General features: G+C 43.9%; 1 protein-coding gene and 1 long non-coding RNA gene across 2 annotated transcripts; one reads left to right on the plus strand and one right to left on the minus strand.

Annotated features, from left to right (window-relative positions):
- Nucleotides 1-1,217: 1,217 nt before the first annotated feature.
- Nucleotides 1,218-8,349, plus strand: LOC140133947 (uncharacterized). Its single transcript, XR_011855983.1, has 3 exons — nt 1,218-1,396; nt 5,034-5,174; nt 8,116-8,349. It is a non-coding gene; the product is annotated as an uncharacterized lncRNA (long non-coding RNA).
- A 6,768-nt stretch (nt 8,350-15,117) lies between these two features.
- TRIB1 (tribbles pseudokinase 1) lies at nt 15,118-22,381 on the minus strand. Its single transcript, XM_072151202.1, has 3 exons — nt 21,861-22,381; nt 19,337-19,629; nt 15,118-16,995 (listed from the first exon to the last, which is right to left on the minus strand). The coding sequence occupies exons 1-3, from the start codon at nt 22,158-22,160 to the stop codon at nt 16,527-16,529; spliced, it is 1,062 nt and encodes a 353-aa protein (XP_072007303.1). The 5' UTR covers nt 22,161-22,381; the 3' UTR covers nt 15,118-16,526.
- Between the last annotated feature and the right edge of the window lie 643 nt (nt 22,382-23,024).

A 23,024-nucleotide genomic window follows, 5' to 3' on the forward strand; every position in this document is an offset into this window, starting at 1 on the left:
TTTGGTGCAAAAAACTCCAGACAAAACCGTACTTAAAGAGGACCTTTCACCCCAAATTAGTGCCCCCATCCAAACATACCTAATGAATCTACTCCCCGGCCCCTTTCTAATGCTGCCCATTTCAAAGTCCTGGCATTAATCAAACTTTAGTAATCGGCGCTATAGCATATGACAAATAACATACTTGATGTCCGATCGACGGACAAGCAGTCCAGCTTATTCATTAGGGGGCCGTCCAGGCACTCCTCTTCTCCGCAGGCTGCCACTCCCCCGTGCTGTAATCGTCACGCTGCGCATGCGCAGTAAGTGCCGAGAGCATGAAGACTGCAGCGCTTGCGCACTGGATGACACAATCGCCGGCATCTAGTGCATAGGAAAAGAACTGTGGCGGCCTGTGGAGAAGAGGAGTGCCTGGACAGCCCCCTAATGAGTAAGCCCGCCCGTCGATCGGACATCATGGACCTTTGTTCTTAAGAGGTCCTTATAGCAATGAGTTGTTTGGGTCTAAAATTCGGAGCGATAGTTACTTATGGCTCTTCCTGAGAGATATTCATATGGATATACAGGCGGTCCCCTACTTAAGGACACCCGACTTACAGACGGACCCCTCTGCCCCCTCTGACCTCTGGTGACCTCTCTGGATGTTACTATAGTCCCAGGCTGCAATGATCAGCTCTAAGGTGTCGGTAATGAAGCTTTATTGATAATCATTGGTCCCATTACTGCAAAAAATTGTCACTGGGGCAAAAAACAAAAAAATTGTCTAGAACTACAATGATAAAATATACAGTTTCAACTTACATACAAATTCAACTTAAGAACAAACCTATGGACCCTATCTTGTACATAACCTGGGGACTGCCTGTATGCTCTGAATTAACCAGACGGGCTGAGGTGTCACCAAGTGCATCTCATAAAGAGGTCGATAAGTTCTGTCGCTTTTGTTGTTTTTTTAAGTTTTTTTAAGCCTAATTGCTCTGCAGATTTTCCAGTCCAATGGATTAAAGAGAAATAACGTCCCAAGGAATAAGTTCAGTAAGTTCACGGAGCACTAAAAATTCACAGCGCGGTTTATTTTTACCCTGAACATCAGTAATGTGCACTCAGCAGGATCTGAGTGTCAGAGACCTAGAGTGATGTCACCTCAGCAACCTGATCCCCCGGCCTGACATCTAACGCGTCCCCTGCAGTCCGAGCCCCAGCCCGGAGCACATGTCATGTGCGGGAGATGGGAGCTGTCCTCACGGGATCCATTCACCAGCCTCCGGAGCTGACATCCCGCTGACTGCTCTAATGACAACGTGTTCAGTCAACACTCAGACCGGCGGATCCCACACGGGAGGGTTCATGGAAAGACGACAAAATTTGTTTGTTTTGCGGAACCTGCTGTTTTATGGTAACATTGGGTTAAGGCTGTCGTAAAATAGGAACATTAGTTGGATTGGGGGATTTTAGGCTCATCGAGGTAATGACTGCAAGGGCATAAAGGTGTAACTTGACCTGCGGTCGTGCCCGGGCCCAGGAGGTTTAGGGGGCCCTTATGGTGTCACTTTCCCATATGAGAAGACTATTACTATAAACCATACATTATAGTCGGGGCCCATCAGCTTTAAGTTCTTACACCACTGCGAGGACATAAGATAGAAGAAATACATGTTCTACACATCCAGGCTGTATCATATGGGATCACTAAGGTATTGATGTGGCCTCAGGGTGCGCTACTATTTTCCCAACGAGAGGGCAAATGTTATCAGAGTGGAGATCCTCATCAAGTCAGCCATACACCTGCACGCTCGTCACAACAAGGCGTGCATATGCATGCATCTTTTTCATTGCAAATCTTAGCTCCCATCTATAATGCACCCATTTACACCCATTTACACGCACTGAAAATTTTCCCATTTTTAAATCACTTTAAAAAAAGAAAAAATATTCAGATACTTTACTGAATTACTGAAGTAATTATTATTTCTGTTTTGTTTCATTCTATGACTTTTGATTGAAATATTTTGATAAACCTAATAGTAGGTGTTCATGTTAATAATTTAATCAGCACAATAAATGCATAAATCTGTGTTGGAGATTTAACATTTTCAAAAAACCTGTTTAGGAACCTGATAGTAAGTGTTCCCTTTCCCCACAGCTCCCCCACAGGAGATATGAGGTATTACAATGAAGTTGACTGCTTATGGATCCGATAGATGATCTGCTTCCACCAAGGACAGAGGATGCTATTTGTAGCTGACTTTTAGCTTCTAATAGATGGGAAATAGGATGTTGGGGCTTCTGACCTCGTCCTGTAAATAGTATTAGGATATCTGAAGCCCAGTTGTGTATACATAGATGAAGCTCCAGGGGGGGAAATGATCTGGAACAGGCTGTGGGGCACCATTGGCCGCCCATATTTTGTCACTTGGGAAATCACAGTCGCACAGTAAGCCGCTATTAGTTTTCAGCCTTCTCAGCATTACACATTTAGTGTATGGACAACTCTACCTTTGTCTGCCTGGGGAACTGCTGTCGTAGGCTGGGGCCATCAGTCCATGCTCAGCAGAGCCCTGAGCTATAATTGACTTGTTAGGCAATGTCAGCGATTGCATTCCTTGGTCGGCAGCCAGCGCTGTGTGTAATATCTCAGCCGGCCTGTTACTAGTTAATCCTTTCCTAATCTGTTGTTTTGCGCAACTGGGGTCCAAAACAAGAAAAAAGCTTAACTATGGCAAGTACTGTAATATATCGTGGAGTATCTTATGATGTCCTGCTGAGTGGTGTGACGGGATGGGTCGATGTGTATGGTCCTCTGTGCCCATCCACCGGCTCTGGATCGGGAGAGATGTTGAGTCTTTCTCAACCAGAGCAGATGTGTGATTCATCTGTAGTTTCATGTACACAGCAACGGCAGCAACTTTCTGGAGTTTCTGTGAGGCAATCGAGTCTGCACTCAGCTCCTCATCATATTTTATGGGGTTTATTAAAATCCCATAAACACCTAGCGAAGCAACCTGAGGCCCTAAGCACAAAGTTGTGGCCCCAGTTATGATGCATCATATGTAAACATATGTAAACCCTACTGATCCTAGAACTTATAGGAGGCCTCCAAAATAGAGGCAGTCTCAAAAGAGTGGACAAATCCTCCAAGCCATCCTCAAGACATAGTCAAGATGTTGTGGTCACTGTTCTGGTTGAACCCATTGTGAAGAAGAGGGGAACCCAACCAATAGTCCCCAATGAAGATAGACCATACCTCACAATGCTTGCAAGTCTACTTTCCCCTATCACCTCCCCCCAATCTATAACACCCACAAAATGTCCAGAAAACCTGTTTTTATACAAATTCTCAAAGACCAACGGAAACCCAAGAAGGGTGGGGTGTGGCTTTGTGTATGAGAAGCTATGTTGGTTAGAGCCAATCAGAAAACATATAATGGGAAGGAATGAGTCCAAACTTCTTGGCAATTTACCGGAAGGTTGTAGATACTGTAGCCAAACTCCTGGAGTTCTTTCTGCTATGGCCTAGCACTTTATCCTAGCAAAATATATGACAAGATAGGGAGGCTCTCAAAAAGTAGACAACCTCCAGGAGTCTTGACTCAACCTGTGAGGTCCAAGTACTTTTGGTAGTGGAGATCAAGAGCTGCCGTTTGCATCTGTGAGGCGGCACACTTCTTCGAAGACTGAGAATCGGAGGACTGGTCCCCTCAGCAAAGGCTTCAGGATGGTGGCTACTTTTTGAGAACCTCACGGTCTTGTCAGAAATTCCACCCGACCATGCCAGGAAGGGCTCCAGGAGATTGGATAAAGCTTTCATGACCTCCAGGCCTTGGGATCTATGGGGAGATCAGAAGGTTACGAAGCCTTATCCAATCTTCTGGACTTTTAAGAAAAGTGCTATAGAAGACGAGTGTGAAGATCATGCCACCCGACCATGCCAGGAAGGGCTCCAGGAGATTGGATAAAGCTTCCATGACCTCCAGGTCTGAGGATCTATGGTGAAACCAGAAGGTTACGAAGCCTTATCCAATCTTCTGGACTTTTAAGAAAAGTGCTATAGAAGATGGGTGTGAAGATCTTGTAGAATGCAATGACGTGTCCTCTCATGTGATTAGTAAGGATTAGGATGCACAGCGATGTCATCGAGTGTATTACCATGTATATTCAACTGAAATCACAAAAATGTGGACTGCGGTAGGAGATGAGTGGGCAAGTCATTTAGAGGAAAGTGACTAAGTTAGTGAACCCAAACTACAGGGACTGTGTTATACACACCAGAATGTGAACGTAATGACATACAGTAAAATGGACGGTTGACATTGATGACAGCAGCAGTAGAGGAGTGTGATGACTGTGGTGAAGGCAGTGACCTGGCCAATTGAATGGCTTTTTAAGTAATGGGAAAATGACAATAGGGAAACAATAGACTATGAAGGGACGGAAGGGACCACATTCGAAAGTGAGATGTCACCATGTGCTCATTAGAACACACAGATGTAACTATTGGCATGTGGAACATTGTAGTAACCATACTGAGACTAAGTGACAGAAACGACCTCCTTTGATACATCATTCTATGACCAATCAGAAATCAAGTAACGATAACATTAATTACAGCTGCGGGAGATGAGTGTGCTGCTCTTGTGGAAGGCAGTGACCTGTCCTCTCATGTGATTACATTAGTAAAGGTTTAGTAAGTGTTGTCAGCAATTACGTCTGTAAACAATAAAAGCAGGCAGTCCGATCACGAAAATTAGGATAGCAGGAGCAGCGGGAGATGAGTGTGAGCATCATGCAGGAGAAAATCACCATTCATATGACTGTGTTAGTGTGACACAAGGACACAACAGGAAGGAATAATGTTCTACAGAAATTATATTACAATCAAATGGAATGTTGAAGCAACATTGAACAGCGGTAGAGGAGTGTGTTGATTATGATGGAGGCAGTGACCTGTATATTTTAATCTCATAAAGGACAAGAGTGAGCGGGACAATCACATGGATGAAGTTCATAACATGAGTTTGTGTATTTCTGCCCAGTACGACGGCCTCATCAACTATAAAGATGATATTGTCACAACATCCACTGCCGGAACTTTGCCGGGAATTGTGAAATCCTTCCATGTCTTTGCCTCGCTGGAGTGCGTCGCTTTGTTTCTGGAAACAACATAAGACTCGCAGGTAATGTTGAATCTCTCAACAGGCGGACATATTTGTTCCTGATTCTGGCAGGAAATGTTCTGTGACGTTGTCCGTTCCTGCGTAAAACTTTCCTAAAACAGAGACGCTCTGTATTTACATCAAATACAAGGACGTTCCGAATTATATCCATTCTTTAGAGTTACAATGTGTCTTTGTTATAACGATGGAGCGTGGTCTATTTTTGGAAAGGTTACATGTGTTGACTTCCATAATTTACAGTAGATGCTTGGTCCAGGGCCAGGACAGGACAGTAGGCACCTGAATAAGGTTCTACCAAAGCTTACACTAGAAGGATAGGTAGAACTTCTAGAGGAACAAAAATCACCTTTACAATTTTTGGTCTCCAAATCTACCCCTGAGCAGCTGAGGGTAATGAGTGGTATTGAGAATGGGAGGCCCATCCCAAAAAACGTGAAACAAAAACATTGTTCTCATGTCAGCAAGAAACCAACCACAACTGTTATAAAAAGGCCAACTTCCCCCTAATTACACGGAACCCATGTTGTCCCCCTTTCTTCCAGCCTCCATAGTCAGGCCTGATGATATTGAGAAAAGGGTCAATTTAAAGGGGGCTTCTCACCCCCTCCACCAACTCCACCTCTTGACACCTATTATTAGTCCCTTCTCCACTGATTCCTGCACAATTCGAATTTTTTCTCTAGCCCCTAACGTTACGGAGAAATCAGTATTGTCATTTTTAGTACAGAATGTGCTCTACTGTCAGATAGGCGGAGCCTGCTTGTCTACCACCCACCCCATGTGACAGTAGAGAGCCTGATTAGATTAGATAGATACATTTACACCATTGATTGCTCGGGAATGGGAAGGGCTAGAGAAAAAATTCCAACTGTGCCGGAATCAGTGGAGCGAGGAGGAGCAGGCAGACAAATATTCAGATAATTTGGAGTAGATATTGAAAATAATATAAGTAACCCATGTGGATGACTAAGCCCTACCCCACCTGTTTATTGAGTGTTTTTGTCGTCTATATGACTGTCCCAAAGATGATCCATCTCCCAGCGGTCACAGGTGAACTTTGACTCACCGGTATCGGTCTTCCCACTTTAAGGTGTCAGCAGCCCCTACAGGAACATCTATGGTATGTACACCCCCGGGGGCCCCACTCTCAGTCCAGCTCTGTAATCAGATCAGGTCATGGAATCCGTGACACGTGACAATCTGACACCTGGTTGTCTAAACTATGGAATCTATGCTTCCTTGAGGATATCCTTAGAGAAGATAAAAATTTCAGACCACGTCTCCTGACCCCTATTTTCCTTGAGGATTGAAGCCTATAAGAGGGTCCGTAGCAACATGACCAAGCAGAACACGGGGCTCCCATTCTACTGACTGGTTCTCTAAATATCTGGGCTTTGTCTTGTCTTTTTATGCAACCGTATTCCCAGAATTAATTTTTTCCCAATGGACCTCTAAATAAATCTAGAGGTCATGTGATCTTTTGGTGCGTTTCTGATGTTTGAAGGCGGCCACTATCTGTGACACGTAGCTCCCTGGATGCTGCAATTACATCGGCTGAACACAACAGCTTTTCACAGAGGGAACCACATACTTCTATTACAATTACTGCTGCTGATCAGACAGCCTCCAGTCACACAGTTACAATACACAGAGGGCAGAGATTATATAGTTTGTAGCTGCCCATGTGATGCTGATCAGACAGCCTCCAGTCACACAGTTATAACACCCAGCAGGCAGAGAAGATACAGCCTCTAGCTGCCTATGTGATGCTGATCTGACAGCCTCTAGTCACACAGTTATAACACCCAGCAGGCAGAGATGATACAGCCTCTAGCTGCCCATGTGATGCTGATTAGACAGCCTTCAACAGCCTCTAGCTGGCCATGAGATTCTGATAAGACAGCCTCTAGTCACACAGTTATAAAAGAAGCAAAAATTCACAGACATTATATTTATGGTATCTTAGATTCTTAGGTATAGTGAAAAGGACAATTCTACTGTATATCCAGAAGGCAGATATGATACAGACTCCAGCTGCCCATTTGATGCTGATTAAAGAGCTTCCAGTCACACAGTTATAATAACAGCACAATCTCCCACCCCAAGACCTTATACTTGTGCTACCTTTAGTTTTTAGGGGAATTGATAGAGAAAAGGATAATCCCACAGAGATGATATAGTCACCAGCTGCCCATGTGATGCTGATCAGACAGCATCATTTTACACAAATAAATTAACAGCAAAGGTTCCCAGACAGCCTCCCTATACTTATGGTCTCTTAGATTTTTAGATCTTTTTACATAGAAGAAAGATAATCCTACTGTCTACCCAACAGAGAGATGATATAGATTCTAGCTGCCCATGTGATGCTGATTAGACAGTCTCCAGTCACACTCTGTCCGGACTCAAAATCTGTACTTTAAATATACACACGGGTCCACATTTATTAGAACTAGTGCAGTCTGTACTAGGTGCAGTTACCTGTGGGGTGTGCAGGAGGCGGCCCCCTGCACTGTTTAGGAAGTGGGCACCAATTCTGCAGCAATTTGTTCATGCTGCAGAATTGTGGCGCACGTCTACTAAATGTGGCGCAAACACTAAGCAGTAACAGCCCCTTTTAGGTTCACTTTTTTACTGTTTTGACGGACACAGAGCAGCTGCGACACGAAACTGGATATTCCTCCATATCAGATAATGAATGATATTTTGTTACAATAAGATTTTTGTATTTTTTTTGTAACTTACATTATGTGGCTTTCAAAAAGATTGGATCCCGCTGGCAAATGATTTGAAACGTAAAGATCTTTGTTCTCACTATGATCCACGCGACACGAAACATGATTATTCCTGACTGTCTGCAGAGCCTGGCGTCAATTAGCGCCTCGGATGCGGTGGTGCGATGACTTGCCGCTTCCTTCTATTTTTGTCTGTTTCATTACAGATCCCATCGCTCTCCCTACTATTCCTGGTGACGATGAAGATGGCGCCGAGCGAAGTGTGCGAGGAGAATGTGACAAGTGCAAATGACTTTCCCCCACGAGTGCGGCTGCTGATACTGAGGCGCCATGTAAATTTAATTAGCGGCGGGCCGGACCGTGACATCGCACTTCACATTCTGCGCTACGATCACTAATATAGCAAATCAGCCGTAGTGAGGAATGTGCGGCTGGAAATAGACGGAGTGCAAGAATAACAAATAATTAAAAATTAATAAAGCAAAATACTCTCTGGCGGCATTCCATGATGAATTTTGTATCAGTTTTAGGAAATTTGCCTTTTCTCTGTTTTATCGGTTTTGTTGCTTATGTTCCCTGTGTTGAACCTTTACATTCTTCATAGTCCGAATCTGCCATTTCTATTTTAAAGACTTCTCCTCAAGCTGCACCAAATTTTTGGAATGTGCTACCCCAAATACATAGTTGAAATTTTCTCTCTAGTTCCCACTATTCATAGACAATAGATAGATAGATATGAGATAGATAGATAGATAGATAGATAGATAGATAGATAGATAGATATGAGATAGATAGATAGATATGAGATAGATAGATAGATAGATAGATATGAGATAGATAGATATGAGATAGATAGATAGATAGATAGATCGATAGATAGATATGAGATAGATAGATAGATAGATAGATATGAGATAGATAGATAGATAGATAGATAGGAGATAGATAGATATGAAATGGATATGAGATAGATAGATATGAGATAGATAGATAGATAGATAGATAGATAGATAGATAGATAGATAGATAGATATGAGATAGATAGATATGAGATAGATAGATATGAGATAGATAGATAGATATGAGATAGATAGATAGATAGATAGATAGATAGATAGATATGAGATAGATATGAGATAGATAGATAGATAGATAGATAGATAGATAGATTTGAAATGGATATGAGATAGATAGATAGATAGATAGATATGAGATAGATATATAGATAGATAGATAGATAGATAGATAGATAGATAGATATGAGATATATATGAGATAGATAGATATGAGATAGATAGATAGGAGATAGATAGATAGATATGAGATAGATAGATAGATAGATAGATAGATAGATAGATAGATAGATAGATATGAGATAGATAGATAGATAGATAGATAGATAGGAGATAGATAGATAGATAGATAGATAGATAGATAGGAGATAGATAGATAGATAGATAGATAGGAGATAGATAGATAGATAGATAGATAGGAGATATATAGATAGATAGATAGATAGATATGAGATAGATAGATAGATAGATATGAGATAGATAGATAGATAGATAGATAGATAGATAGATAGATATGAGATAGATAGATAGATAGATATGAGATAGATAGATAGATAGATAGGAGATAGATAGATAGATAGATAGATAGATAGATAGATAGGAGATAGATAGATAGATAGATAGATAGATAGGAGATATATAGATAGATAGATAGATAGATATGAGATAGATAGATAGATATGAGATAGATAGATAGATAGATAGATAGATATGAGATAGATAGATAGATAGATATGAGATAGATAGATAGATAGATAGATATGAGATAGATAGATAGATATGAGATAGATAGATAGATAGATATGAGATAGATAGATATGAGATAGATAGATAGGAGATAGATAGATAGATAGATAGATAGATAGATAGATAGATAGATAGATAGATAGATAGATAGATAGGAGATAGATATGAGATAGATAGATAGATTTGAAATGGATATGAGATAGATAGATAGATAGATATGAGATAGATAGATAGATAGATAGATAGATAGATAGATAGATATGAGATATATATGAGATAGATATGAGATAGATAGATAGATAGATAGATAGGAGATAGATAGATAGGAGATAGATAGATAGATAGATAGATAGATATGAGATAGATAGATAGATAGATAGATAGATAGATAGATAGATAGATAGATAGATAGATAGATATGAGATAGATAGAGGGATATTTGGGGTATTGCATTCCAGGAAACTGGTGCAGCTCAAGGAAAGTCTTCAAAACAGAAATGCCAGATTCGGATTATGAAGAAAGTAAACATGAATTTTCACAGTCCCAATTGAAGAAATGACATGGAATGGAATGATGATAAGAAGGTCGGTGCTCGTTTACATAAGCCCAATGCCAGAAAGTCCCCATACATTGTCCCTGACTGCCTGTACAGTCCTATTCACACAGAACCCAGCACTGCTAATAATCTAGTATCTTCTACTCGGATCTGGAGCACGTTTACTCAAGGCGATTAGCTGGAACGAGGGTTAGAATGAATCCGCACCCCGAATAATTGACCCCATAATGAGTCGGGGTAATGGGGCCATGGACAGCACGTGTTGGGGGGGGGGGAGCTTTGTGGATGACAGTAACACGTCTTGTATTCTGAAGTGTTTCGCTAGAGATTTGTATCTTGTTTCGGATTTACCCCATGGGCCTGTGACAGTATCCACCGCCCCTGATTCAATAAAGGGGCCCTTGTGTGATGACAAATGGTTAATGAGCAGGAAGCGGGGGGGGGGGGGGGGGGTAGAGGTCGTCACTGGGAGATAAAGCATTTCCTGAAGGACAGTTCCCATGTAATCAGAGTTACATTAGTAACACAGGGGTCAGCGGGCCGGATATCTTCTGTTACCAGCAGGATGGAGCGGCCTCCCCCCTGGTATCAGATGAATGTGCAAGTTCATTGCCGCCGGTGCAGGGGGGGGATGGGTGGGGGGTCCCATTGTCATTTGTTATCCCCCCAGCTAAATACTGAGGCAGAGGAAGAGGAGTGCGGCCTCTACCTGACACTGCGGAGGCTTTCATCTCAAGGGGGAGAAGTCTGTGGAGGACGCGATCGTCTGCCACTCAAGTGTCTAAGAGAAAACGTCATCTTTTTCGCCTTGAAAATTGTTTTGAATCCCAAACCTTGTGGTGGGCAGTATTTTTAGGTCCCCCCCTCCCATGTTTTTTAGAGTGTTTTTGAATACTTTGGTGACTAGGATTTTCAAGTCCCTCCCGTTGTTGAGGCCAATGTTTCTGAGTCCCTTTCCCTGTTGAGGCCGGTGTTTCTGAGTCCCTTTCCCTGTTGAGGCCAGTGTTTCTGAGTCCTGTTCCCTGTTGAGGCCGGTGTTTCTGAGTCCCGTTCCCTGTTGAGGCCGGTGTTTCTGAGTCCCTTTCCCTGTTGAGACCGGTGTTTTTGAGTCCCTCCCCTTGTTGAGGCCGGTGTTTTTGAGTCCCGTTCCCTGTTGAGGCCAGTATTTTTGAATCCTTCAGTGATCAGTATTTTTGAGTCACCCCGTTTGGCTACTTTGTTACTTCCAACATTTTTGAGTCCCAACCCTTTGTTGTTGGTGGAATCCCTAACTAGCACCCGCGAGGTATACAGAGAGGACTCTGCTGAGGGTGCCCCATACTCCCTGCGAGACCAAATATAGCATTGGTCATTAAGCGGTTAAACCTTTTGGGGTATATATATATATATCCAGTGCATAGTGTGTTACAGTAGTCAGGTCACACTGAGATCACCGGCATGTGCTGAGGCGGGTGAGCTGCGTACACAGAACGAGGGGGACGCTCTTCTTAGTCCATTACTCAGCCTCATGTCGCTGACACCTGCTGTGATGCACCTTGCGGCCATGTTTGGTGTAAAGGGCGAGTGGCGATAACCGATCCGTTTATAGATGTCAGGAATTTGTGTAGAGACCCCACTGGAAGAAGGATATGGCAGCACGCGTCACCCGGCTATGTCCTCTGCGACAGGTGGCGGCCATATGCAGCAGCCACCGGCAACAAGGACACTTCCCATCCTGAGGATGTCAGAACAGCTGTGTTTACTTATGGATGTATTTATAATACCGCCATATAGTCCCCCATAACATAATGACCGACAAGCCGCGTCCTGTCAGGCCTCTGTATATTTCTTTTCTCAACACCTGCTTTTTAGTTTTCATTTACAGTATATTCAGATGTAGCAGAGCTGAGATTTTCTTCAGAGGGAACCTGTCCGCGGGTTTTGTATCTAACAAAGACATTACCCCAAGTGATGGAAAACATGGCAGCTGCAATAACCAAACCAAAACAGCAGGATAGGAGGAATAAAGCTAAAAGAGGGACAACCAAGCTCTACTACAAAGGAGAGGTGGTGGAGGACAGTTTCATCTATCTATCCATCTCATATCTATCTATCTATCTATCTATCTATCTATCTATCTCCTATCTATCTATCTATCTATCTATCTATCTATCTCCTATCTATCTATCTATCTATCTATCTATCTAGAAGAAGTAAAATCCAAGTCAGCACAATCTTATGGACTCCTAATAAGGAGGGGTGCAGCGCCCACAAAGGTTCTGGCTTGATCCTCTTGTAGATAAATAAAGTAAAAAGCGGGCAGCACTCCATGGTTCAAAATTTCAAAATAAAAGGTGAACTTTATTGAACAAGTGGCGACGTTTCGGTGTGTAACACCTTCATCGGGCTTGATGAAGGTGTTACACACCGAAACGTCGCCACTTGTTCAATAAAGTTCACCTTTTATTTTGAAATTTTGAACCATGGAGTGCTGCCCGCTTTTTACTTTATCTATCTACCTCATATCTATCTATCCAATGTATATCTATCTATCTATCTCATATCTATCCATCTATCTATCTATCTATCTATCTCATATCTATCTCATATCTATCCATCTATCTCATATCTATCTATCTATCTATCTCATATCTATCTATCACATATCTATCTATCTCATATCTACAAAAAAGAAAACGGCAGCACTCCAAACTTCGTGAGAAAAAATGGGTGTTTATTCCACCTCCCGCAACGTTTCGGCTATGTCTAGCCTTTGTCAAGCTTGACAAAGGCTAGACATAGCCGAAACGTTGCGGGAGGTGGAATAAACACCCATTTTTTCTCACGAAGTTTGGAGTGCTGCCGTTTTCTTTTTTGTATATCTGCCGGACTCTGACTGGTGAGAGTCAAGGATAGCACCCATTCCCAATATCTCTCACGTGGACTGTGCTGCTTATTTTCCTAATTCAGGGATGGCGAACCTTTTAGAGGCCGAGTGCCCAAACTACAACAAAGAGCCACTTATTTATCGCAAAGTGCCAACACGGAAATGTAATTTGTGATTTATACTCCCTTCTCTGTCACAGTTTTCATTGATACCAGCACCTGAGGACACCAATAAAGCAGAAAATAGTCCCAGGCAGCGCTGTCACTTTAATATAGCTCTGTGCACAGAAAGTCCTGGGCTGTCTGGGACTGCAGGAAGATACCTGGAGTCATCTCTGGTGATGGCCTGAGTGCCCACAGAAAGGGCTCCGAGTGCCACCTCTGGCACCCGTGCCATAGGTTAGCCATCACTGTCCTAATTTGTATATCTCATATCTATCTATCTCATACCTATCCATCTATCTCATATCTATCTATCCATCTATCTCATATCTATCTATCTATCTATCTATCTATCTATCTATCTATCTATCTATCTATCTATCTATCTCATATCTATCTATCTATCTCATATCTATCTATCTATCTCATATCTATCTATCTATCTATCTATCTATCTATCTATCTATCTATCTATCTATCTCATATCTATCTATCTATCTATCTATCTATCTATCTATCTATCTATCTCATATCTGTCTATCTATCTATAGGTTTGATGTGTCAGTAGTTAGTAAGTTGTGTTCCAGCCACAGAAGAGGATGTGACATTACTGATCCCACACATCTGAGGAGCCGTGGGCTGGAGTTTCACTTTGTGTCACTTTATGATCACAGTCGGTGGGTGATCCGGGGATTTCATGAGAATTATACAATTTCCTTTTGCTCATTCCTCGCTGTGTAGGTCCAACATTGTGATCCAAACTGGGTCAGGCTCTGGATCTGCATATACTGGAAGTATCCGTGGCTGTGGGAAAATGAAAGCTGAGCTCTGATTGGTTGACTAGAACTAGAACAGTTCTGCTCTCACTTATGACAGTCACTCAGAGGTAAGTAGCTCATATGTTCACCCACCGCTCCAATTAAAGGTGAAGAAGCGAATCACCCCCAATCTCACCATTAGTGAGGAAACAACTGCTGTCATGGTGCATAATGTGTTAATATCTCAAGAAATCCATAGATGCTCAAAGGATTGTGAAACATCTGGAGACTTGTCCTCACACTGCTGTGCTCTGTGCAATAGCAATCATCAAGAAAAGCTGTGGCAGACTTCTGGATCAATACTACAGCAGCTTAAAGGGCACCTACCAAAAGGATGAAGGACTGTATGCAAATGAGCCTCGGGGGTTCCAGGCTCTATTAACATCTACAGAGCATGGAGCCCTTCAGGCTAATTTGCATACAGTCCTTCATCCTGGTGGTAGGTGCCCTTTAATGCAAATAGCTAAGAGCAGATTTCACAGTCCTGCTGCTACTAGCAAGATACACAAAGGTAGGATCGTACCTCTCTCCAGAGACAATACCTAAGACTGGCTGAAGAGAGCACTGAAATGTGAGGGCACTCCCCCAGAAGCTGCAATCCTGGAATATAAATCCATATTTCACAGTCCTGCTGCTACTAACTAATTTCTGGGACAATGCCCAGCAATGACTGCAGTCTTCATGGTGACACCTTCCCTTTAATTGTGTTGTAGATACACAGGGTTAATAAATTACATAAAGGGGGTGCACTTTGGGTTGGTCTTGTCCCTCTGCACATGGATTTGGATGCTGAGATATTAGAGAACATGATGATATTTCTATGGGAGATGTTGGTGTCAGGCAGCTGCTGGAAAGGGCCTGCATTTATATCGTTGCTTTGCTTGGATGATCTCACAGGCCACTAACCACCGGTCATACAAGCTCACCTGACCCTGTCCACGCTGAGAGTAGTAGTTCCGTATAAGTATTCACGACCCAGACGACAAATTTTAGAAAAAAAAATATTTATTACAACCAACTTTTACAAATCTCTTTTGTTTTTTTCACATATTTACACGACGTAGTGTTTTCAGATCGTTTTCAGCAAACGCTTCCCCGTCCTTATGTACAGACTCGTCCATATACAGCGTATCACAGATACAGGAGAAACAACCGCGAGGCAGTTAGTGCAAAATAATAGGGCCCTAGGGCGCCCCTTGTGGGTCACTCGCGATTTTTTTTTTTTTTCGGAAATTCAGAATTTTTTTTTGACTGATGCTTTTTTTTGCCAACAGTTATTCACATTACAATCGCTAGTTATTAATGGGAAAAAAATAGTTTTTCTTAATTTACAATTCAAAACCAAAGAAAAGAGAACATTTCTTGTATCACTTCACCGCCATCGGGGGGCGTCCGTCAAGCACCATCTAGGACTCTAGCACTAGGGCGGTAACACAAGGCGACCAATCAAGGCAGCCGTGAGCTACATCACATGATTTCCATTTGCCCTACATAATAAAGCACAGATGTAGCAGAGCCGAGTTTGTAATGTTGGGTCGGGGTGATAGCATGGTGTTAAGTTATGGCTCGTAGGACTGTTAACTCCACTGAGAGAGTGACCGAAATTTTGAACGACAACATCGGCTCTGCTGCATCGGCTATATAACTATCAACTATATAAAGGTCACCATGAACATATTTACAAAAAATCTAACTTATAAGTTATTCGTTGTGAAATGCGCGGCCCCAAGGCCAGAAATAATGAGGTATATGTATGAGTTTTCAAGGATTTTTGACCATAAGGTAAGAATTTTTTCCAAAAATATTCAGTTCTACTCACGGGCCTTTCCCATCTGTTGGATAGACATAAAAAAAACCTAACGAGAGACCTACTTCCCACAATGCATTCTGGCTGAAACAATTATTTTAAAAAAATTTTACAAAATTTTCTTTGAAGTGATTGGCACCCGTTTGAAAAAAATTTTTTTTGAAGATCACTAGAATTTTTGAAACACCATTACAACACGTCAGAAGATTCCCAACAGTAGGGCCAAGTTCTCAGAGGCCAGCATTGTGTATGCAGAGAAGGGTCAACCACCTATATCTTGGAGGAGGCCATTTTTGAACCTTGTACCATCCATCAGTTCACCAAGGTGTAATGTTCTAACCCCAAAATGTCCACCTCCATTGATGGGCCCACTCTAAATTTCACAAAAACCTTACTACAAATACCCCACAAGATGAAGCACCAACCCTCCCCAAGACCAAAAGCTCTTGCAATAGGATAATTGTTGGCAAACCAGTAGCAGGTCAAACACCAGATGGTCGTCCAAGCCATTTGCGGCCTTAAAGTTTCTAATAAGTCCTGGGTATGGTCTCTACAAAGATGGCCAACGTGGTCCACAAGATGGGACGAGCTAGCAGAAGAAGGACTCTAGGTCGTCAGAGTTCTGTGGGACATCGGGTACTAGTTGGTCAGTGTTACTTGATTCCTGGTCCACGTAATTGTGGTGCGTTGCTGCCTCAAACCAGGGATGTAATAGGATCTCCTCTGCAGTGAGTCTTTCAGAAGGTTCCTTCCTCAAGAGGCTTCGTATAAGGCACCTGGCTTTTGGAGATACATGGTCCGGAACACAAAACTGTCCACGTCGAATTTTTGAAAAGAGGGAACTAGGGTCGGAGTCATGGAAAGGATAACGTCCAACCAGTAGAGTGAAGAGCATGACCCCCAAGCTCCAAACATCAGCCGATCGCCCGGAATAAGTCCCTGTGGTGTTTAGAATCTCTGGACTCACATAAGCTGGGCAGCCATGTTTGTCCGACAATGCGTCGTCTTCTCCTTTCATGATATGAGCATCTTCCAAGCTTTCCAGCCTGAGTTGAGTCCTAGAAGGCAAAAACAAAAACATCAAGAAAGGTTCCACCACATGACCAACAAAAACAACATAACTCATGCGTCATCATGCTCAAACCCAGTGCAGGTCCCACCAACTTTTTGTACAAAGACCGTGGACTTCTATGGAGTGGGACTGTGCCTGACATTAAGCGTTTCTCTGGGATCTGAACATTTCATTGTTGGTCTTCAAACTCTACCGGAGCCATAAATAACGTAAATAAAAGGGCATTTAATACCAATGCTCATGGACTTCTAAGAGTGGGACTATCCTCTAACAGTGTCTATCCCTGACATCAAGCCTTCTTTACCGATGTGACATCAATTGTTCTTTAGCGAGCCCATCGTTGGTCTTCAAGCTCTAAACTACCGAAGCCAACAAATTTTGGTGATTCAAGATACAAGAGCATCGAAGACCATGTTCCAAAGCCTATGAGTTCCAACGCCCATGCACCTGTGTGGAGTGGGACTATCCTCTGACACAATATGTATCTTTGGGATCTCATCGCTGGTCATCAAGGTCCACACTACCTAAACCAACAAATTTAGGTGATTCAAGATACAAGAGCATCGAAGACCATCTATGAGTTCCAAAGCCTATGAGTTCCAAATCCTATGAGTTCCAACGCCCCGGCACCTGTATGGAGTGGGACTATCCCCTGACACAATATGTTTCTTTAGGATCTCATCGCTGGTCATCAAGGTCCACACTACCTAAACCAACAAATTTAGGTGATGCCACATACAAGGGCATTGAAGACCATCTATGAATGGTAATGCCCATGGACTTGTAGGGATTGTCCTCAACAGTGTCTAACGCTGACAACACGTTCCTCTGGGATCTCAACACTGGTCATCAAGCTCTTCACTACCTGAGCCAAAAATTTAGGCAATGCAAAATAAAAAGGGCATCGGTCAACCGGGGCCGGTATATTTGGAGGTTATTTAAAAGACGGGCGAGGTGAGAGGCTTAGACAGGGGAGAGGTACTTTTTTTTTTTCACCCTGTTGAGCGTTCCTCATTCTGTCCTCAACGTGAACTCTAGTAATGCAAAATAGCCGCGATAGAGAGGACGGAAAAAATGACTCAAGAGCCTCGGCAGTCTGGCAGCGGGTGGCGGGTATCACACCAAAAAACCTTGCACCTGTGCTCAGCGATATACAATCATTCCTACCGCACTACACTGCTTAACCCTCCCGCCACATCCTGAGGTCAGAGCTGTGTACAAATATTAGTAACAAGATATTTTTGTAACTTTTTGTAACTTTTTATTACTTTTGTTTTTGAATTCTGACTGTGGATACAGTCCAGCGCTCGTTCTCAGGCTCTGCCGCTCTCTACATGGGATATAAATAAAACTGACATCTAAAAACACATCTGGCAAAATGTCTAAAACCGGAATCACCACCGCGACCACAAATTCCGCCCCCCCCCCCCCCCCTAGGGACGTCCCGCCTGTAACATCAGTTTACATACCAGTAACATGACGGGGGGTAAATAACCCAAACGGAACACCGTACACACAATGTATTCCTGTACACCGCTCAACATTTTGGCAGATGATGTGAAACCTTCTGCTTTTTTTTTTGCACCCATAAAAGGCGTCGGGCAACGGGCCAGCGCAAAAGAACAGATGTAGCAGAGCAGAACTGGCTGCTTGTACCATCTATGCTGGATGACAAACTCAGCCCTGCTACATCTCCACCACTTAATCAGAGCTTACTCACTCCATCCCGTGTTCCCCTTGCAGCCCCCACTAACACAGGGTGTTTACCGCTCCCCCCCCCCCCCAGCCGTGACTAAATCTGGTAAAAACAAAACTCCATTCACCCCCTCTATCAGGTCATCTCCTGCGCTCGCTGCCAGGGCGAAATGTTCCATTACATGGTAAGAGCTTGGCCGGCGCTCTCCTCCGAGAGGAACCTGTTATCACTAAATTAGGTTATCGGATGATGTGCACATACTGACGTAGATGAGCCAAGATTGTTAAGGTTCAGTAGAGCTGAGTATGTGGCATCATTAAGGGTTGCCTATCCTAAGACACCCTACAAGGTAATGATTGATGTATTTGGAGAGAAGACAAACTCAGCTCAGCTCCGTCTAGGCACAGAACAGTGCGTGAGCTCCCTGCTATATCCCTGCGCCTGTTATGTTATGACCAATGGGAAGGTAAACAGACAGAGCAAACAGACGCCAATGGAAATACTAATATTTGGAAGCCATATGGGAGGAGGGGGGAGGGGATCGAGCCGAAACTACTCAGCAGCATCCTCGTCACCACTATGCGGCACTATACATTACCAGACAAAAAAACGGAACATTAGCGATTCTCACCTTTCTTTGTCAGAGAAGACGAACTTCCGGAGCTTGAGGTCCCCTAAGACGATGGAGGATCGGTGGCAGTGGGAGACGGCGCTGATGATCTGCTTAAACAACTTGGCGGCCTCCTCCTCGCCCAGACGCTTGCAGCTCCGCACGTACGAGTGCATGTCCCCAAACTCTTTCTCGAAGAAGACGTAGGCCTTGCTCTCGCCCTGGATAATCTCCACAATCCCGGTGATGTTCCGGTGCCACGGCAGGTGGATGTACGGTTGGATTTTTTTCTGGTAGTGCTTTAACGGGAAAACCTACAAAATTAAACAGACACAAAAATATTTAGAGCATGTTCCCCGATCACAATCCAAAAAGATTCTCTGAATGATCTAATGACGCTCTCCATGCATTGTCCTGCCAGCTCCAAGCAGGATTAAGGTTACCGGAGGGAGATCAGCATTGACGTAACTTGTCGACTCAACGAGCTCAACGAGACGCCGGCTGAAGAATGTGACTGTATCGCGGCCAATTTAAAGGGATATCACATGTAAAGTGTAACCTTAGACAGATATGATCTGAATGGTGCAGGGACGTTACTGAATGCTTCAAGGCCGCCTGGATCTAGAATAAGCATCTGAGGTGCTCAATACGACACTTCACCTTTAAATTTTTAGAGGGAATCTGTGACGGTCCAATTTTCCATCAGCTGGTTATAGAGCAAAACATACTGAGCAGATTGATATATCACTTTTATGGGGAAACAATCCGTATATACTATATTTTTGATAAGAAAATCCCTAAGAGTCAAGTGGGTGGGCTTAGCAGTAACAGACTTCCTTGTCAATCACTGATAGGACCGCCCACTAAATTCCTAAATCCAGAATAAGAGGTATGAAAATGCAAAGAAATGACAAATCCTTTCCTGTACATTTATACATTTATATATCAATCTTCTCAGCTCATTCTGCTCTATTACAATCTATCCACAGATCAGTCATCATAGTCAATGCGATGAGATCCCTTTAAAAAATTCACTACTGCCATAGTATGGAAAAGAGAGGCAGACTCTCTCCGAAAAAAGGGCAAATGAGGTGACGGCGCTGTGTACATAATCAGTGCTGAAACTAGGCCATGCTAATGAGGTCTACAGCAGCGGTGGTGGCAGGATTTACTAGGGGTTGTAGTTCTACAAGGGTCCGGGTGGTCTACAGCCCCAGAAATCAGAAGGGGAAACAGTCTCATAATTAGAGGAAGGGATCCGGTGTCCCTGGAGGAACAATCACTTAACTGAACTGATTGTTCTGGGACAATGCAGGAAGCGGAGAGCACGGGTCCCCTGAGATACTGAATGGAACCTGAAGCTGAACACCCTGAGGCAGAGCAGGAAGCAGAGAGGTGGCCCCCGGGGACCGTCACCACCAGGAACACACTAGACATTGAAGGCTGCTGTCTACTCCAAACAATAAAATAAGCTCAGCCTGACTGTCATGAGTTCAGGTCTCGCCTGGGGGTCTCTTGGGACAATACAACATCCTGGCTACCAAGAAGAAGGAGAGGGAGGTCCCACCTAGAAAACATCAGAGGTTCTAGCACTAACCATGAGAAAGAATATAAGTCTGGGCTGACCTCAGAGGTCACCTATTAGGGTCATCCTATTAGTAAAAGCAAGAACCATTAGTCCCATAAGAAGCCCTGAAAACCACCTGAGGTTTCCAAGGGACAGTAGACGTCTAAATGTTGGAAGGATTTCTTCTCCTGAACTCCCCAAGGAATGCAGCAGACACAACGCTTCCTCAAGCTTCTAATGACTGAGGTCATCCAAGACCTTCCAGCCCTGATGAGAACTTGCAGAACACACATTTCTGTCTCGGGTGGAACAAGAAGACTCAAAAAACGAAATATTCAGGTGACCTTAGCTTTTCATGGGACTATGCAGACAGGACCTCCAGGACAACCCCTTTGCCGGAGTGAAGATCGCCCCTGCCCTGGAGCGCTCCTGGAAGTTGTGGGGCTACCAGGAGACATTGTACAGAGTACACCGAGGAAAACCATAGCTTGGAGGTTTCTCTCAAACAGACCCATAGCAGATACACAATGAGGTCACCCCAGGTTTAAAGGTCTCATGGGACTCTCCAAATAGCCCAAAGAGGAGATGCCCTAACTTGGGGTTCCTCACAAGACACACAACCCAAGCCAATCCTATAGACAACAAACTGAGATCATCTCAAGTTTTAAGGTTCCTATGAGAGTCTGCAGGCAGTACACTGAGGTGGTCTCCAGTTCTCAGCTTCCTATGAGACTCTGTAGACAAAACACTGGGACCCCCTAAGTTCTGAGGTTCCTGTGAGACTCTGTAGACAACACAATGTGATCACCTCAAGTTCAGATGTTCCCATTAGACACTGTAGAGTGTATACTGAGGTGACCTCACGTTTGGAGGTTCTCCTAATCATATGCAACACAACACATTGAGGTCCCCCCAAGTATTGAGGTCTCTATGGGGCTCCCATTGATGATGACCCCCATGGTGGTCCTCAGTCCTCACCTTGCACTGCAGCTCTTCTCCAGTGTGCAGGTTGAGGGCTCTGGACACGTTGTCCCGGTCTCCAGCGGGTAGCAGCAGGTAGTTTCCTATACAGGTAGGTCCTTGGTGTTGGGGTGAAGTGTGCAGAGCCGGGGGATGGGGGGATCCGGGGGAAGGTAACAGTCCACTGTCTGGAGGAGCCTCACTCAGACGGGCGACCTTTGCAGGTGGCTCGTCGCCCTCCAGCCTCTTGGGGTGCACCCTGCAGGTGCCCAGTCGGGGGGCCCCCAGTCGGTTCTGCCTCTGCACATTGGCAATCATGACTGATGCAAAGAAGAAAAGAAATAGTCCTAAGAAGATGAAGAAGCAGTCACCATCCAGCAAGAGGGCAAGGTCCAAGCCAAGGTGGGCAGGAGCAGTGGGCACACACTGGGCATCTAGGGCTCATCCAGGGTGCTGCAGCCTGGGTGAGCTCCTGACTGCATCTGCTGTACAGCAGCTCCAGGATCACACTGACTACTGCACCCTCCTCCTGGGTGCCCTCCTCCTGGGTGACTCACTGTGTGTGTATTGTAAGGGGACCCACCTCCAGGGCTTGTGCAACACATTCACAGTCACAGTCATGGAAAGGGGCAGGGACTGGGAGGCTCATTCCTCTGGTTGCATCATTCCTCCTGGCAGGGACTGAGTTGCCTTCATTTTCATCATGATGCCCCTGGAGCAAGTGCTGGGGGACTAGTGCCTAGGCAGCTATTAGTAACATCAGGCAGATGAAGCAGAGCTGAGTGTGCGATTACACTCTTTGTGGGGCTGCATTTGTGTAATAAAACTGACAAACTCATCACTGCTGCATCTGCCACATGTATTCACTAAACAAATAAATAAAGTATCAAAAATGTATAAATATTTACTAAACGCAAGGTCAATAATTACAACTGAACCCACAGATGCAGCAGAGCGGAGTTTGTCTCTCATACATAACACTGCCAATACACAGAGGCTGAGACAACACACACAGCACTGCTACATCTGTGTGCAGCGTGTCCTGGCGCCTTCCTGCCACTAGGGGGCAGTGTTATGAGCCAGAGCTGTGGAAGGTTACATTGTTATCATGTAATGTTACATAGAATTACTTAGAAGCCAAGTTTTATTTTATCCTGTGGATTCTTTCTCTTCTTTGAAGTC

The sequence above is a fragment of the Engystomops pustulosus genome, chromosome 5, assembly GCF_040894005.1.
Source record: "Engystomops pustulosus chromosome 5, aEngPut4.maternal, whole genome shotgun sequence".
NCBI classification, from domain to species: domain Eukaryota; kingdom Metazoa; phylum Chordata; class Amphibia; order Anura; family Leptodactylidae; genus Engystomops; species Engystomops pustulosus.

Bases quoted from the DNA above. Each gene is read 5' to 3' on its own strand.
- TRIB1 (XM_072151202.1), bottom strand. From the start codon at position 22,160: ATGATTGCCAATGTGCAGAGGCAGAACCGACTGGGGGCCCCCCGACTG. The intron at 19,630-21,860 runs GTGAGGACTGAG...TTAATTTTGTAG, and splicing joins GAGAAGAGCTGCAGTGCAAG to GTTTTCCCGTTAAAGCACTA. The intron at 16,996-19,336 runs GTGAGAATCGCT...TTTGCCTTCTAG, and splicing joins GTCTTCTCTGACAAAGAAAG to GACTCAACTCAGGCTGGAAA.